The 18,076-nt window shown below is 38.7% G+C and overlaps 1 protein-coding gene across 1 annotated transcript in view; it reads left to right on the plus strand.

Annotated features, from left to right (window-relative positions):
• ZNF280D (zinc finger protein 280D) overlaps window positions 1-18,076 on the plus strand; it is a 107,953-nt gene that overhangs the window by 27,348 nt on the left and 62,529 nt on the right. The window contains 4 exon segments of the mRNA XM_060178188.1: window positions 2,342-2,384; window positions 8,347-8,490; window positions 12,153-12,218; window positions 12,314-12,453. Coding sequence (XP_060034171.1) covers window positions 8,355-8,490; window positions 12,153-12,218; window positions 12,314-12,453 — 342 coding nt within the window. The 5' untranslated portion in view covers window positions 2,342-2,384; window positions 8,347-8,354.

Below are 18,076 nucleotides of genomic sequence, written 5' to 3' on the forward strand. Positions count from 1 at the left end.
CTTACCAATGTTTTCCTCTAAGTATTTGATTGTTTCTGGTCTGACATCTAGGTCTTTGATTCATTTGGAGTTGATTTTTGTTTCTGGTGAGATAAAGTGGTTCAATTTCACTCTTCTGCATGTTACAACCCAGTTTTCCCAGCACTATTTATTGAAGAGAGCCTCCTTCTTCCATTTAATCCTTTGGGTCCCCTTATCAAAGATTAGATGTCCATAGGTGTGGGGATTTATTTCTGGGCTTTCAATTCTTTTCCACTGGTCTGTGTGCCTATTTTTGTTCTAGTACCATGCTGTTTTGATGATGATGACTTTATAATATAGTTTGAGGATGGCTTTATAATATAGTTTGAGATCCGGGAGTATGATGCCTCCATTTCTGTTTCTTTTCCTCAAGATGGTTTTGGCAATTCTAGGTGTTTTCAGGTTCCAGATAAATGATTATAGTGTTTGTTCTATTCTCTTAAAGAAGCTTGGTGGAACTTTGATGGGTATTGCATTAAATTTGTATATGGCTTTGGGGAGAATATTCATTTTGATGATATTTATTCTTCCAATCCATGAGCATGGAATGTCTTTCCATTTCTTGGTATCAGTTTCTATTTCCTTGAGTAGGGACTCGTAGTTTTCAGTATACAAGTCTTTCACTTCTTTGGTCAACTTTATTCCTAGGTATTGGATTGATTTTGCTGAAACAGTAAATGGGAGTGATTTCTGGATGCGTCTTCTTCAGATTTAGTGTTTGCATAAAGAAATGCCACTGATTTTTGTACATTGATTTTGTAGCCTGACACCTTGCTATATTGCCTAATAACTTCCAGTGGTTTTCTGCTGGATTCTTTAGGTTTTTCTATGTATACTATCTTTTATTAGTCTGAGGACAAAGAGGAAGTGCAGATTGAATTAATTATTCCAGTGGTCTAGGTTCCTGACGTTCTTTTTTTTTTTTTTTAAACTTTTTCACTTTATGACTAAAACACCTTTAAAAAATAAATTTAAATAAAGTAATTTTCCTATGATTTATGATTACTCCTAATTACATAATTTATTCTAATAACATTTGTTTTACAAGCCCAAAGAACTATAGCTAGTAAAGAAGTACCAGATAGTAAACAACTGAAGACAAAGACTATGACTTTTTCATCTTTGCTTTTTTTTTTTTTTTACAGTTTAGCACATTACCTTGCATACAGAAAGTAATAATAGGGTATTTTTATTTATTTATTTACTTACTTATTTTTGCCACCAGGGTTATTGCTGGTGCTCAGTGCCAGCACTATGAATCCACCTCTCCCAGCAGCCATCCTCCCCCCCACCCCTTTTTAAAATTAGGACAGATAGAAATTGAGAGGAGAATGAGGAGTTAGGGAGAGACAAAGAGAGACATCTGCAGATCTGCTTCACCATTGTGAAAGTCCCCCCTGCAGGTGGGGAGCGAAGGCTTAAACCTGGGACCTTGAGCATAGTAACGGTGCATCACAGCCTGGCCCCCAATAGGTAGTTTAAAATACATTAATAAGGGAGCCCGGTGGTAGCGCAGCGGGTTAAGCTCACAGGGTGCAAAGCACAGGACTGGCTTAAGGATCTGGGTTAAAGCCCCTGGCTCCCCACCTGCAGGGGGGTCGTTTCACAGGCAGTGAAGCAGGTTTGCAGGTATCTTTCTCTCCCCCTCTGTCTTCCCTTCTCTCTCAATTTCTCTCTGTCCTATCCAGCAACAATGACAGCAGTAACAACAATGATAATAATAATAACAGCGATAAACAACAAGGGCCAACAGAAGGGAAAAAATAGCCTCTAGGAGCAGTGGATTTGTAGTGCAGGCACCGAGCCCCAGTGATAATCCTGGAGGCAAAAAGTAAATAAATAAATAAATAAATACACTAATATGTGATAACATGAAATAAAAATTTCCCTTTTAAGTTAGTTGATTAAAACTTAGAAAAAACACAGCCTCAATTTTATTTTAAATTAAGGTTTCTTATAGGAATAATCATATTCATTTCTGAAATGTGAAGAATAAAATTGTAATGACATTAACTTGTGAAAAGTTGAACTTAAAATAACTTTTGATTGAGTCACTAATTTTTATAAAAGGATGCTTTTAAAATCATTGATAACTTAACACCTCATATTTCTTTAAGTAGAAAGTGATTAATACATTCCTAACTTTACTTAATAAAATTGGGTTCACTCAGGAATGAACCAAACTGTGCAAGTGAATTATATGTCTATATTGAAAATCAGACTTTCATAGGGAGAAAGATTGATTAAGTGTGTATATATTTAATAGTGAAGCCCTAGGTATCAAATAACTGGCTATCTTTTTTTTTTTTTTTTCTTTTAGCAAGGAAACTGACATAACTTGCTGCCTTGCCTGAAATTACATGGTGAGTTTGACAGTCAAAATTAGATCCGAGACCTTCTGAAGCCCAAGTTTCACATTTCAGCATTTGTCATTACTTTATAGTGACTCAGAAAATTGACTGATAATCATGTGTCAGTACTTAGGTGACAGTTTAAGAAAGTCAACTCTGCAACTTGGTGGGCGACAACCCTTTTTAGCCAAAAAGTAAGTGTTGCTGCCGTGACTGGTGCTGTCAGAAGTGGCTTTTACTGACTTTCCTTCCAGAGGGAGAGCGAAAAGACAGATACACTTGACATGCTCAGAGTGGCGGATGCTTACAGCTAGACTACAGAGTGCGTCACGGAGAAGTAAAATGGCCTCTGTGCCTAGTGACAACTCACACGGGTTTGGCACATATAATTCCATGTTTGTTTGTCTTTAACGTACAAAATGATTTCTTAGAAACATAAAACTGTTATTGTGCATTTCTGAGCAGCATATCCAGGGTATACTAACACTGGCAGTACACCACTGAGTAAGAAAGAACGAGGGAGAACTTGGTCTTCTTCCTTAACACGCCAACACTGCCACGACAAAATACCACTGACTGGGTGACTTAAGTCACAGAAATTCCTTTCCTCCCAGATTTGGAAGTTCAGGACGAGGTGCTGCAGGGTTGGTTCCATTCGAGGACAAGACGGGCAGGATCTGTTCAAGATCTCCTGGTCGTCTGTGTCTTCAGATGGTTTTCTCCATGCATATCTGGGTCCTGATCGCTCCTTTAAAGGACATTACACTGGATTAAGGCCTGACAGCCTAACCTCATTTTACCTTAATCACCTCATCAGAGATCCCATTTCCAAATGCAATGACATTCTGAGCTACTGCCAGTGGAGATGTTAACATTTCAGTTTTGGGGGAAGAACTAGTTTGCTAGTTTTTCTTCTTTTCTTTCTTTCTATTTTTTAAAAATTTTTTATTTATAAAAAGGAAACATTGACAAAACCATAGGATAGGAGGGGTACAACTCCACATAATTCCCCCCACCAGAACTCTGGATCCCCTCCCCTCCCCTGACAGCCTTCCCATTCTCTATCCCTCTGGGAGTATGGACCCATGGTCATTGTGGGATGCAGAAGGTGGAAGGTCTGGCTTGTGTAGTTGCTTCTTTCTCTCTTTTTTTTAACTATTTATTTTGCTGCCAAGGCTTTACTGGGACATTATTTCATGCCTCTTGGAGGACTTTTTTCCCCTTATTCCTTATTCCTAGACAGGGCAAGACACAGAGGGAGAGAAGAGGCAAAGAGGGAGGGAGATAGCATAGGACCTCTGTGGCATTCATGAAGCTTCCTCTTTGGATGGTGCTCTCGTTCAGTGGCTGGCACGTTTGAACCCCTTCCTTGGAGGTGATGAAGTGTGTGCTGTATCACGAGAGCTATCTCACAGCCCTTCCCAACTTTTAAGGATTAGCTATTGCTTAATTTGCTCAGTTGCCCAGTGCATAGACTTTTTATAAGCTCTGTGTTTTTGCTTGTCTTATTGGCAGTAGAAAATACACTCTTTAAAATAGCTTTAAATTACTTACTACATATGTGTGTTGGGGAGGGGGGTTGGGTTTCACATGAAACAGAAAGAGAGTCAAACTAGAACGCCACTCTGGTACATGTGGTGTGAGAGATTGAATTAGGAAACTGAGGCACGCACGTCAAAGCTCTACTACTTGAGCTCTTTCCTCAGCCGCTAGAAAGTAAACTTTTAAGGACATCAGTTTAATCTTGGACATATTGTGAATCATTTGACTTGGAAGAAATCTGTGTGATTAGTACAGTAGTTTCGTTTAGAAAAGGAATTAGGTCATGGTGTACATGGCGTCTGGGAAAGTAGAAAGTCCCATTTTTTTGGTAAATGAACTACAAAGCATTTAAACAATGTTAGAACATGAAATGATAGGCAATGTACTTTTAAAAAGCTTTTATCATTATTATTAGTGATTTAGTAATGTCTTATTATAAGACTGCAGCGGATATAGTTTAACACTGCACCCACCATTAAAGTTTTGAGAACAGCCCCTCCCTGACCCCTCCATAACCGTAGTTCTCACAAAGTCTAGAGGCTATTGGTCCCATTAAAAAAATTTTTTTTAACTTGCAACATACTTTTGTAGAAGTTTTTCTTTTAATATAATTTGTAAAAAGATATCTAACTTCCATCATCCTTTCATAAATAAAAAAAAATTTATATATAAATGCACTTAAAGGATGAATTATAAGGATTATTGCCTAACTCAGAACCCTAACGGTTTTATTCATTTATAGTGTCTCCTAACCCTCAACTCACACTCCAGGTGGGGAGCAGGGGCCTCGAACTGGGATCCTTCAGCGGGTCCTTGCGCTTTGCACCACATGCACTTAGCCCGTTGCGCTACCGCCCGACTCTTTGCATAGTCAATTTTAACCATTTTCTAATCGTGATCTCTCATGAAAGATGTGGTTTTTGCTTTCTTATTGTTGTGCCTTCCCTCTAAATATTTCCCAATATAATTATTATCTACATTTTTTGTTAATTTGTATGGTTATATTGTGCTGTTACTTTTACCAATGAGCATAGTAATTTCCTGTTTTGTGTCGTATTTCCTTTTACCTTTTCTCCCTCTCTCTCTCTCTCTCTCTCTCTCTCTCTCGGCTTACCTAACAATACTTTTTTATTGTTTGCTAAATTTTATTAAAATCTGTAGTGAAATCTTATAACCTTCAGCAGCTTCTCAATTCAATTTTCTGCATTGTACAATTTGTCGGGTAATCTAAAAGTTTACATCTTTGTTCTCATAGAGATATTTTTACTAATAGTTTGGACCGATTATTTTCTAGGCCTTGTGAGCTTACATTGTCCTGGGACTTTATATTGTGTTAATTGCCCTGTTTTCTGTCTCCTGCATTTTACTTCTTGATTAAATCATTTGTTTTGGTGGATTCTATTGTGCTTTCTGAGAAAAGGTTGTGAGAGGTATATCTTGTGTAATGTTGCTGGTTTTTACATACATACATGATGAAAAGCTTGGACACAGAATCTGAACATTTCTCTCCCTCTTGCTCTCTCTTTTTTTATCACTAGTGCTTCACCACTCTAGGCTGACCTTTTCAGATGGAAAGAGACAGACAGAGGGGGACCCTTCAGTGCGGGGTAGGGACTCAGCTTGTACCTTGGTCAAGTACATGGCAAAGCAGGCACACTATCCAGGGAGGCTGTTGTTGCTGGTCCTTAAGTATAGATTTCAGGGTGAGAAATAATTCTGGTAACACTTCTAAGATAGTACTCTACTGTTCTCTGGCTTTTTTTTTTTTTTTTTTTTTTTGTGTGTGTGTGTGTGTGTGTGTGTGTCTTATTCTTGATCTTTTTATCTGACCTGTTTCTGGCCCCCATCCTGGTATGATGATGCTCCCTTTATCTCTTTCATTCTCAAATTTCATATTGATATTAATAGGTCCTTTTATTCCAGTAGTGGAGCCTTTAAATCCAGAAACTTATGTCCGCCAGTATAGGAAATGTCCTTGCATTACTTCTATCATAACCTACCCCATGCTTTTTGTCCATTTTCTTTCTGTAAATCTAGTTAAATGAATATTGTGCCTTTGAAATAGATTTTATAGTAAGCTGTATGTATGTATGTTGTGTGTGTTTCCCCTCATATTTCCTTTTTTGAAGGCTCAATTAAAAATTTATTTTGGCGCATATATATATATATATATATATATATATATGCTGGGCATTGTGTATGCCTGATACCATCACAAAATTTCCTCTCCCTATATCTCTTTAAAAAAAAAAAAAAAAAGTATTACTGAGAGAGGAAGAAAGACAGAACTAGAGCATTATTGTAGCATATGTGAAGCCACGGGTCAAATTCAGGGCCTCATATTTATGAATGAGAAAGATAGGAGGAGGGAGAGAGAGAAAGACCCAGACTTCACACTGGTACATGTGCTGCCGGGGATTGAACTCAAGAGTCCAATGCTTTATCCATTGTGCCATCTACGGGACCACAACTTTTCATTCTTTATTGAGAGGAGAGTCTGGTGTTAGCGGGAGGGAAAGAGGGGAAAGACATTAACGCACACTGTATTGTGCCATCTATATTCACGTGTGGCGTTGGGACTCAAACCCAGGTCCTCATTCCTGTTGTGTGTCTTATCTTCCAAACTTTTGACTGTGTATCTTTACCCCACTTTTTGTTTTCTAAATATTACTTTTTAGACAGTCTTGTCTCACATCTCTAAAGTTGCTAATTATTTCTTATTTTTTATTATCTTTATTTATTGGCTAGAGACTACTAGAAATCAAGATGGAAGGGGGTAATAGAGAGGGAGAGAGACAGAGAGATACCTACAGCCCTGCTTCACCACTTGCAAAGCTTCCCCCTGGAGGTAGGGAGTGGGGGATTGGACCCAGGTTCTTAAGCATTGTAACATATGCTTGACAGGTGCGCCACCACCCAGCCCCTAATTATTATCTTTTCAGTTTTATTTTTTTTTTCTTTAGGGTTCTTTATCTGTTTTGTTGATTATGGCCCAAAAGACAGAGATTTTTCAAAATTTCTGTTGCTTGGTAGTTGGTCTATTTTTAAAAATATATATATTATTTATTTATTCCCTTTTGTTGCCCTTGTTGTTTTATTGTTGTAGTTATTATTGTTGTCGTCATTGTTGGATAGGACAGAGAGAACTGGAGAGAGGAGGGGAAGACAGAGAGGGGGAGAGAAAGACACCTGCAGACCTGCTTCACCGCCTGTGAAGCGACTCCCCTGCAGGTGGGGAGCTGGGGCTCGAACCGGGATCCTTATGGCGGTCCTTGTGCTTTGCGCCACCTGCGCTTAACCCGCTACAGCCCGACTCCCAGTTGGTCTATTTTTTAAGTTTATTTTTTATTTTATTTTTATTTTTAAGTTTATTTTTTAAGTTTAGTGAGGCACTAAAATACTTCCTAGGAGCTGTGTATGTCATCAGAACTTTGTTATTTTTATCTAGAGCACCGCTCAGCTCTGGTTTATGGTGGCGTGGCAGATTGAACCTGGGACCTTGGAGCCTCAGGCATGAGAGTCCCTTTGCATAACTATTATGCTATCTACCTCTGCCTATCAGAACTTTTAAGATGGTCTATTTACTTTGTTGAAATAACTATTTCTGATGAGAGATGTCTAATTTGTTTTGAGTCAGTAAGCCTCACTTTATTTCTGTGTAATAGTCTAGCATTTCATCATCCCCTTCTTTGCTGCTTTGTGCCTGATACTGTTTAATTAATTAATTTATTTCTTTATTGCCATTGCTGGGGCTCTGTGCTGGTACTGTGAATCCACAACTCCTGATGGCCATTTTTTCTTTATTATTTTTTTTCTTTTCTGATTCTTATTAGATAGGACAGAGAGACTAAGAGAAGATGGGGAGATAGAGGGAGAGAAAGATAAACACCTGTAGACTTGCTTCACTGCTCATGAGACAGAACCCCTGCAGGTGGGGAGCCCAGGATTGAACCCAGGTCCTTATGCTTGGTAATATTTGTGTGTGTGTGTGTGTGTGTGTGTGTGTATTTTACTTTTCCTAGTATATCTCCCACTTGTTCTTAGTTTACCTCCCTTTTTATATATGTACATATATCTAATATATATGTGTCTTACACGAACTATGAACATTATGACATATTTTTGCATAAAAAACCCAGAAAAATATATCATGACATTCAACAACCCAATAGATAATGACTTAGAAGAATCCGTTTCACAGATAAAATCATATTGGAGGCACATGCCTGAAATCCTGACTGTTTCCCAGTGTTTTCTTTGCGTTGTAAAAACCACTGCAGTCTGTCTCTACTTGCCGATGTCAAATTGACTAGTTTCTATCTTAGCGAGTAACCTCTGAGATTTTTATGTTCTGATTTAGAAATTAAGGTAGATACTATATGCTGCAATAGCATTTTTTGGTTAAAGTTGCTCCTCTCTTTCTGAACACCAGATTGAGAAATGGCGGAGCTCTTCATGGAATGTGAAGAAGAAGAGCTGGAGCCGTGGCAGAAGAAAGTCAAAGAAGTCGAAGACGACGACGACGATGAGCCCATATTTGTTGGAGAAATTGCAAGTTCAAAACCAGCAATTTCAAGTAAGAATTCACTTTCAGTGAAGGAAACTTTTATAAGATACTGTTTTTAATGAAAAAATTTGGAATCATCTGATAGGTACTTGATGTCCTTTTTCTTCTTTAAGAAAGTGGGGATTAAATGATGTCTCAGTGAGAATTTGAGAATAAGAAGGATTAAGTTTAACTGGTCACATTGGAGATCTTATATATTTATTTTGGATAGAGACAGAAGTAGAGGGAGGGGGGGAGAGGAAGGCAGAAAAAGAGACGCCTGCAGCACTGCTTCACCACCTGTGAAGCTTCCCCTCTGGGTAGGGATGGGCCTTGAACTCCATTTTATTTTCATATTTTTCTGTTAGGAGACTTTAAACAAAGTGTAACCAGCTCTGAAATGTGATTTTATTTTATTATTATTGTTTTTTTTAGTTGCCACCAGGTTTATTGCTGGGGCTTACGGTGCCAGAATTAGGAATTTATTGCTACTGGCAGCCATTTTTGTTGTTGTTTTGTTTTGTTTTGTTTTGCCTTCAGGATTATCGCTGGGGCCAGGAGGTACCTGCAGCATAAATCCATTTCTCCTGGCTCCCCCCCATTTTATTGGAGAAAGACAGAGAAGTGGAAATAGAGAGGGAGAGAAGAAGATAGACACATGCAGACCTGTTTTGCGTCTTGTGACATGTCCCTACCACAGGTGGGGAGCTAGAGGCTCAAACCCAGAACCTTGTGCTTAGTACTATGTGCACCTAACTGGGTGTTTCACTGCCCGGCACCCACCTTCCTTACTATTATTTTTTTTAATAGATAGGACAGAGAAATTGAGAGAAGACACCTGCGTACCTCCTCCACCACTCGTGCAGCAGACCCTGCAGGTGGAGAGCAGGGCACCTGTGTGTGCTTCACTGCCTGGCCCGACAGTGTGATTTGATATTTCATAAGCCTGCTTTTTTGTTTGTTTGTTTGTTTGTTTGTTTTTAAATCTTATGTTGCTTCTAAACTTGGATTATGGTACCTTCTTTTTTTTAATATATGTTTTTATAAATATATTTCAGAGAGACGAGAGAATAAACACTGGAGTCTCACACTGGCATATACAAGGCTAGAGATCAATCTCAGGACCTCCTGCATGTTATTTTATTTTATTTTATTTTAACAGAGCACTGGCTTGTGATGGTGCAGGGATTGAATCTGAGGCCTCAGAGCCTCAGGCCTGAATGTGTCTTTTTAGAATTATTCTGCTGCCTCCACGGCATAGGGCTTCATGCTTTAAGTTTTCTACTTCTGCCACTGCATCATCTCTGAAACAACAGGAATGACATTCTTACTGAATTTTATTAGAAGAAGAATAGCTTAACCAGTTGATCTCAGTAATGACAACTAGCAATCACATTGTGTTTATGTTGCTGGTAAATGATGGTTCACTGTAGAAGGTTAGTATTCAACTAGAACAATGTGTATTATTGATAGTTTAGAGATCATTCGGTCAAAAAGTAGACTGACATGACTCCAACAGATTTTCTTTCCAATTTGCTAAGATGCAGAATTTAAATGATATTATTGTTTGTTTGTTTCTGCCTCCAGGCTTATCACTGGGGCTCGGTGCCTACACTAGGAATCCACTGCTTCTGGAGGCCATTTTCCCCCTTTTGTTACCCTTGTTGTTATTGCCATTGCTGTTGGATAGGACAGAGAGAAATTGAGAGAGGAGGGGAAGATGGGGGCGGGGGGGGGGGGTGGGAGACGGACAGAAAGACACTTGCAGACCTGCTTCACTGCTTGTGAAGCGACTTCCCTGCAGGTGGGGAGCTGGGGGGCCCAAACCTGATCCTTAATACGGGTCCTTGCGCTTCGCACCATGTGCGCTTAACCCGCTGCGCTACCGCCCCACCCCCATTTTATTTATTTATTTTTTTATGTATATGCCATGAAATATCTCAAGAACTACTTTCACCATAGTTTTTCGATGATCAGAGTAAACATTTACTCTTAAAAAATCACATTAAGGGGCCGGGTGGTGGCGCACCTGGCTGAGCACACATGTTACAGTGCACAAGGACCTGAGCTGGAGCCCCCGGCCCCCACCTGCAGGGGGAAAGCTTCACGAGTGGTGAAGCAGGGCTGCAGGTGTCTCTCTGTCTCTCTCCCTCTCTATCTCCCCCGTCCTCTCAGTTTCTGGCTGTCTATCCAATAAGCAAATAAAGATAATAAAAAATATTTTAAAAGATCACATTATGTTGTTTGAGTACATCTTTAATTTGTAATGTTTGGAGAAAGAGCATTACTGCTGTTATCAGAAAACGGTCCTACTTTTGTGTGACCCTTTCTTTACTTTATAGAATTATTATTTTTTAGTCTCTGGTTCTTTTGTGCTACAAGGGAAATTTTTTTTTCCCCTCCAGGGTTATTCCTTGTTGTTTTCCTATTATTGTTGTGGTTATTATTGTTATTGCTGATGTTGTTGGATAGGACAGAGAGAAATGGAGAGAGGAAGGAAAGACAGGGGGGAGAGAAAGATAGACACCTGCAGACCTGCTTCACCGCCTGTGAAGCGACTCCCCTGCAGGTGGGGAGCTGGGGGCTCGAACTGGGATCCTTGCGCCGGTCCTTGCACTTTGCGCCTCCTGCGCTTAACCTGCCTGTGCTACTGCCCGACCCCCCGAGGTAAATTTTTAGAAAGCTTGGTGTTTGTGCTTTTCCTAATTAGCAATTTTAGGCAGATCCCTACTCTTTGAAATTTTAATTTAATTCTTAAGTTATTCAGACTTACAGAGTTCACATTTGTTCCCGAGTTAGGGACTTTAAACTGATCATATCAAATGTCTTACAGTGTTGATGGCTGATTTGAAACCCATATAAGATCTTTTGCTAAATTGTAGGCTTAGTTTATTTTACAGTCTGATAGTTTTCCACTTAGGGCACAAATGTAATAGTGTAGTTAATTTAATGAAATCCTTCATTATGAAACTTCAAGAATTTTAGAGGTGTGAATTGAATGCTTATTTTGGGAAAGAGTTTAATTTTGAGTTGTAGGAATCTGAGTGTACCTCTTAAAGACACAGAGCTTTAGGCTGATGGGCAGTAGCTCACCAGGTTAAGTGCACGTAGTGTGAAGCGCAAGGACCAGGCTCCCTGCCTGTGGGAGGGGCACTTCACAAGCAGCGAAGCAGGTCTGCTGGTGTCTTTCTCTCTCCCTCTGTATCTTCCCCATCCCTCTCAGTTTCCCTCTGTCCTGTCCCGTGGAAAAACTGGCCTGTAGGAGCAGTGGATTTGTAGTGCTGTTACTGAGCCCTAGTGAATACACTGGGAGGCAAAATATACATATATACACACATGTATACAGAGCTTTAAAATGTTTATGAATATATTTGGGAGGACTCTACTAGTTATTTAGACTTTTTTCCCTGACATGAAGTTTGACTTGTGTATGATCAGATTTATCATTCTTTTATTTCTGACTTTGATTTTTCAGTTACCATTTGGAAAGGTTGTTGCTGTTTTATAAAATAATTAAATTATTAGTTTTGTTCCTTTAGCAAGTAAGGCTATAGATGTTTAAAATTAACTATATTCTTAAATCAGTAACAGCTTATGCTTTCAGGAACCTGAATAATTATTTTTAAATATTTCTTTTGTTTTAATATATATTTTATTCAAACGTTGAGTTTTGAAATATAATTTTTTTCTAGATATTTTGAACAGAGTAAATCCCAGCTCCTACTCGAGGGGAGTAAAGAATGGCGCACTGAGTCGAGGTAAAGTGCTAACATACTGTTTTCATTTTAAAGTATTTTGACATAATTGAGCATATAGAAATATATTCAATATATTGTGTAATTTTAAAATACAGGTATTACTGCTGCATTCAAGCCTACAAGTCAGCACTACACGAACCCAACATCAAATCCTGTGACTGCCTCGCCAGTAAATTTTCATCCTGAATCTAGATCGTCAGATAGTTCTGTTATTGTTCAGCCTTTGTCTAAACCTGTAAGTGTTTCTGAAACTATGCAGTCAGCTCAGGGATTCATTGGATATTAGTTACCAGTATCAGCAATTCCAGTGAAAGTTCTGAACTGTCATGGGTGGCCATCCAGTAGAAGACTAGTCAGCATCACTAAGTGTCCCCGTCTAATGGTAGCTCAAGCAGTATTCAGAGTAATGACTGCAGGAACTAACTGCTCAGCCTGTTGATAATTCAGGTAATTTACTAAAATTAAACAAGACAGTATTGACAACTACTGTCAAAGCTCAACAAAAGTATAATTAGTGGTGAATGTTGCATACTATTTAAGATTGTAAACTGGGTCAAGTATTCTCAGTTCCTAACTGGCAAAATCGTTGTGGGATATTCTAGTTTTTCATTCTAAAAATGTAACCTTCCTAGTTTAGTTAGTTAAGAAAAAAACTCTTAAAGAGCAACAGTTAATATTTATTGGATTATTAATATGTGTAAGGCTTTTGGCTTGATGCTCCATATAATTTTTATTTTCATTTAATTCTAAAATGTCCCTGTGAAATGGGCTCCATTGTCCCTTTTTTATAGTTGTAGAAACTGAGGCCACAGAGGTTAGCTAATTCACTCACTCAAAGCAATTAGTTGAAAGTGATAGATTTGGGTTTTTCAATCCAGACTAACCCATAGTTTCTACACACACATTCACACTTACGTGTTGCATAAAACTGAATACTTGAAAATATGGCAGCATTGTATTAGTGCAGAAGTTTTCAAAGTCCAGTCTTCAGTCTCTTATAGTTCTCTTGAGACTCTCTTTAAGGGTTTGGGAGTCAATGTTATTGCTATAATAGTACACAAAGACTTATTCCTCTGCTTTTTCCCCCACTCTGACATTTGCACTGATGACACAAAAACAATAGTGGGCGAAATGCTGGTTCTTTCGTGAATCAAGACAGAGGCATCGATCTATAGCAGTAATTTTGATGAATCACCACTGTGTACTCAAAATACAAAGTATTCCAGTTATACTCAATTTCTTTGATCATTAAAATTTATTTTGCAAGCTCCCTACCCTTAAAAACACTCACATTTTAAACGAATATTTTGTGTGATAAAATTGATAGACATTTCTTTACAGTGTGGTCTCATCAGAATCTGATGGGAAAGGTATAGACTGTACTTGGCATCCACCCCCCCCCCTTTTTTATCCTTTGTATTTGATTGAACAGAGATAAAACGAGAGGGGAGTAGAGGTGGAGAGGAAGAGAAAGAGACACTTGTAACACTTCACTGTTCCAGAAGCTTCCGCCTTACAAGTGGAGATTAGAGGCTTGAGCTGGGTTGATGCGCAGGGTGATTGTAAGCTCCAGCCCAGGCACCCCCAAATAGCTTGTTTCTTCGTGGCTTTTTGGTTAACAAGGGTTGCATATATGAGTTCTCTCAGGAGACTACACCAGTAACCTAGATGGCTCTTACACAGTCACACCCTGACATTTACATAGTTATGAAATTAAGCAATACATGACTGAATCTTTGACTGGTTCCTTTTCAAGTTGGTCTTCTTATATGTCTCTTCACTTCCTCAAAGCCAGAAAGGGAGAATCCTTCGCAGGAAGGCAATACAGTCTTTTTACTATGTAATCAAATTTACAAAATCATGTGTGTCCAGTCACCTTTACTGTGATGTGTTGGTTAGAGCAATTCAGATGCATTACCTAACTCAAAGGCAGGAAAACACACAGGACAAGTATACTTGGGGGGGGGGGGGGAGTCGTAACCCTTGTAGGCACACTACAGACCATGAGGAATTCAGTCTTGATGGCTTGTCATATTTTCCTTCACTTTTAAACAAAATTCTCCTCTTAAAGTAAAACAACTGACAGCATTCCCAATAATAAAATTGAAGCTTCAAAGCAAAAATTAGAATTATTCAGAGTTTCAAGTAGACCAGTAGATTTTAATAGAACAACATACAAAAAAGTCCATTAATAACAGAGTCAGAGTCCAGATTGCAGCAAGCCTTTTGAGAAAATGCCGACTGCTGAGTTTTGGTAGCTAGCACTCAAGAAGCATATCCACAGTACTCTATATTGCAATTAAACAGTTTCCCTTTCTCTTTCTCTCTTTCTTTCTTTTTTTTTTTTTTTTAAATTAATGAGAAAGATAGGAGGAGAGAGAGAAAGAACCAGACATCACTCTGGGACATGTGCTGCTGGGGATTGAACTCTGGACCTCATGCTTGAGAGTCTGATGTTTAGCCACTGTGCCATCTCCTGAACCACTTATTTATGTATCTTTATGAAGCTATGTTTCCTTTCTATTTTTCAACTACAGCAACAAGCATGTCCTAACAGATTGAAGGTGGAAGCAGGGGGCTGGATGGTGGCACATTGGGTTAATTGCACATGGCACGAAGCACAGGAACTAGAGTAAGGTGGTTCGAGCCCCGGCTCCCCGCCTGCAGAGAGTCACTTCACAGGCGGTGAAGCAGGTCTGCAGGTGTCTGTCTTTCTCTCCCTCTCTGTCTTCCCCTCCTCTCTCCATTTCTCTCTGTCCTGTCCAACAACAATAAGAGCAATAACAACAACAAACAAAAAGGGCAACAAAAGGGGAAAAAAAATAGCCACGAGGAGCCGTGGATTCATAGTGCAGACACTGAGTCCCAGCCATAACCCTGGTGGCAAAAAAAAAAAAAAAAAAAAAGGAACGAGAGAAAGTAGAAGCAGATGTGAGATTACAGCAGTCTTTAAGATAGGCACTAAATAATATGCAAAAATGTGAAACAGTGCCACTTCCTCCACTAACTTGTTATCAAGATGTTACTTATGTGAGCGTGTGATTTTTTATTTAAAAATAAGTTAATAAATATTTTAAATTACTCTTAATTTCTAACATTTTTAAATATCCTTAGATACAGTCACAGAATCTGTATAGGTCAAAACTCATTTGAGTCCTCAATAAAATGTAATGTAAAGGGGTTTGTTTGTTTTAATAGCATTCTTCAACTGTGGTTTATGGTGGTGCTGGGGTTTGAACCTGGGAGCCCAGAGCCTCAGGCTTAAAAGTCATTTGCATAGTGATTATGCTCCTCTTTCAGTCATGGAGTTGGTTGGTGTCATGGAGCGTCTGCAACTTGGCAGCTGGTGAAGAATACAAAAATGTAAAAATTACTCAAATGACTCAGTTGTTTTCTCATACTTATAATCTGGTGGATACTGATTGATTTTAGAGAAATAGTACATACTCCTTGCAGTCTTTGTTATTTTGACAATACAGAAACTAGTTCTCAAAGTACTGACTCATTTTCTTGTAAATTTTTGAGTTCAGAACCAAAATTGAGGACTAGGAGATAATTCACCAAATGCCTGAACACCTGAATTTAATCCCCAGATTACCACATTGGCATTGTGAAGAGGAACCTTTCTGAGTGGTATAGTGGTGCCATGGTGTCTCTCTTTCTCTCCCTCTGCCTCTCACCCACTATCTGGGAAAAAAGGGGGGGGGGGGGGAGTCTGTTGGAAGCCATGGAATCATGCAGGCAGGAAGCTCTGATGATAAAACAACGAAAAGCGGCTCAACCCAGATTTTTAGTGGAAATATGTTTCTCGTGTGTCTATCACATCAGATTATAAACTATTGATACTAATTAGCAATAAAATTAGTAGTCTAGATGGTATCATATAAAAGATTTTATTAAGTTTAATTTTATTTTACATGAAAATGAAAAAGCATGTAGCCTTTTAAATCTATTGCTAAATGAACTCAGCTCCCATTGGATATCATGAAAAGTAAGAATACTTGTAGGCAGATGCTTTCTTTTTTTCTCCTGAACCCCTGTCTCTGGTTTCACCATTTTGAGGTAATGTGATCTGAGCCCTGATTTCTGCCTTGTTCATTGACAAAACCTCTTCAATTCTAAAGTAAAAGATTTTACCTAGACCACTTGCTCAAAATCTTAGTTTCCAAATTTCCACCAATTGTTTCTAATTTTCAACTGATAGACAAATATATCAGTTCCTTAATGACTTATATTCTGAGTGAATCGATAATTCTCTTTTTCTTTACCATGGAGTATTTCTAGAACACAACATTGTCTGTAGAGTTCTTTTCAGGAAGGTAGGGATGAAGTGTTACCAACCAGAGTCAGTGTGCTATAAATAAGTTCCAATCAAACACATCTACAGAGCGCCTGAATCCCAGTTTAGTGTCCAATCTTCCTTGCTGTTGTATTTGATATCTTTTAAAGCTGTTTTGTAAAATATTTAAAGTTTTCTGTTGGAGAATAATTTTTAACCTTTTTTAAAAATTTTACTTATTCTCCCTTTTGTTGCCCTTGTTTTTATTGTTGTAGTTACTATTGTTGTCATTGTTGGATAGGACAGAGAGAAATGGAGAGAGGAGGGAAAGACAGAGAAGGGGAGAGAAAGACAGACACCTGCAGACCTGCTTCACCACCTGTGAAGCGACTCCCCTGCAGGTGGGGAGCTGGAGGCTCAAAACCAGGTTCCTTACTCAGGTCCTTGTGCTTTGCACCACCTGCGCTCAACCCGCCGCGCTACCGCCCGACTCCCAAGGAGAATAATTTTAACCAGGTTGTTTAATTTATCTTTTCCTCCCTCCTTCCACCCTTCTTCTTCCCTCCCTCCTCCTTCCATCCTTTCTTCTCCTTCCTCCCTCCCTTCCTTCCTTCCTTCCTTCATGTGCCTGCTCTGAATTTATACTGCCAAACTAAACAGAGTTGTTTTGTATGAAAGTATAAGCAGTAGGGTCTGAGTGGTGGCAAACCTGGTTGAGCATGTGCATTATACTGTGCAAGAACCCAGGTTCAAGTCCCCAGTCCTCACCTGCTGGGGGAAGCTTTACAAGTCGTGGAACAGTGCTACAGGTGTCTCTCTGTCTCTCTCATTCTTAATTTCCTCCCCGCTAATTTTCTGTTTCTATCCAAAATACATAAATGAAATTGTAAGCAGTATTCCTTATATATTTGCAATAAAATTAATGTTTTGAATAATCCAAATGAATATTTTTCCATATGAAAACAAATACTGGGAGAAAATATATACCAAGAAGTAAGATAGTGCTTGATTACAATAAGTCACATGCTATTACTGGTATTTATTTATTTATTTATTTATTTATTTATTTATTTATTTATTTTTGAGAGAGAGATCATAGCACCAAAGCTTTCAGTGCAGTGGGGCCAGGCTTAGACCTCAACTATACACATAGCAAGCAGCACACTATAGCAAGTAAGCTATTTTGCTGGCTTGCATGACTGATCTTTATACTAACTATTTAGGCTCAAATGCTGATACCTGCCTGCTACTGGAAATTGGTTTGGCTTACTTTAATACCTCTATCTATAATTTCTCATCTTACTCATGTAAACAGGCAAAGTAATAATAAACCAGTGTTCTTAAATTTTAGTTACCCCTCAATCAATAAGCATCAAAGAAACCTTTATGTTTTGTTTTTTTTAATGCTACATATTCCAGGGAGTTTAGAAAAAGGCAGAAATGCAAAATGCATTTTGATTCCCTCTCTACATATAGGGTACAGAATACAGTCAGTTACAACCATGTTGTGTGTATAGATTTAGATTCGGTTCACTGAATATTCCACTGGGGCAAGTTACTTATTACTGTGATTGATTAT

Source organism: Erinaceus europaeus, chromosome 18 (genome assembly GCF_950295315.1).
Source record: "Erinaceus europaeus chromosome 18, mEriEur2.1, whole genome shotgun sequence".
In the NCBI taxonomy this organism is placed as follows: domain Eukaryota; kingdom Metazoa; phylum Chordata; class Mammalia; order Eulipotyphla; family Erinaceidae; genus Erinaceus; species Erinaceus europaeus.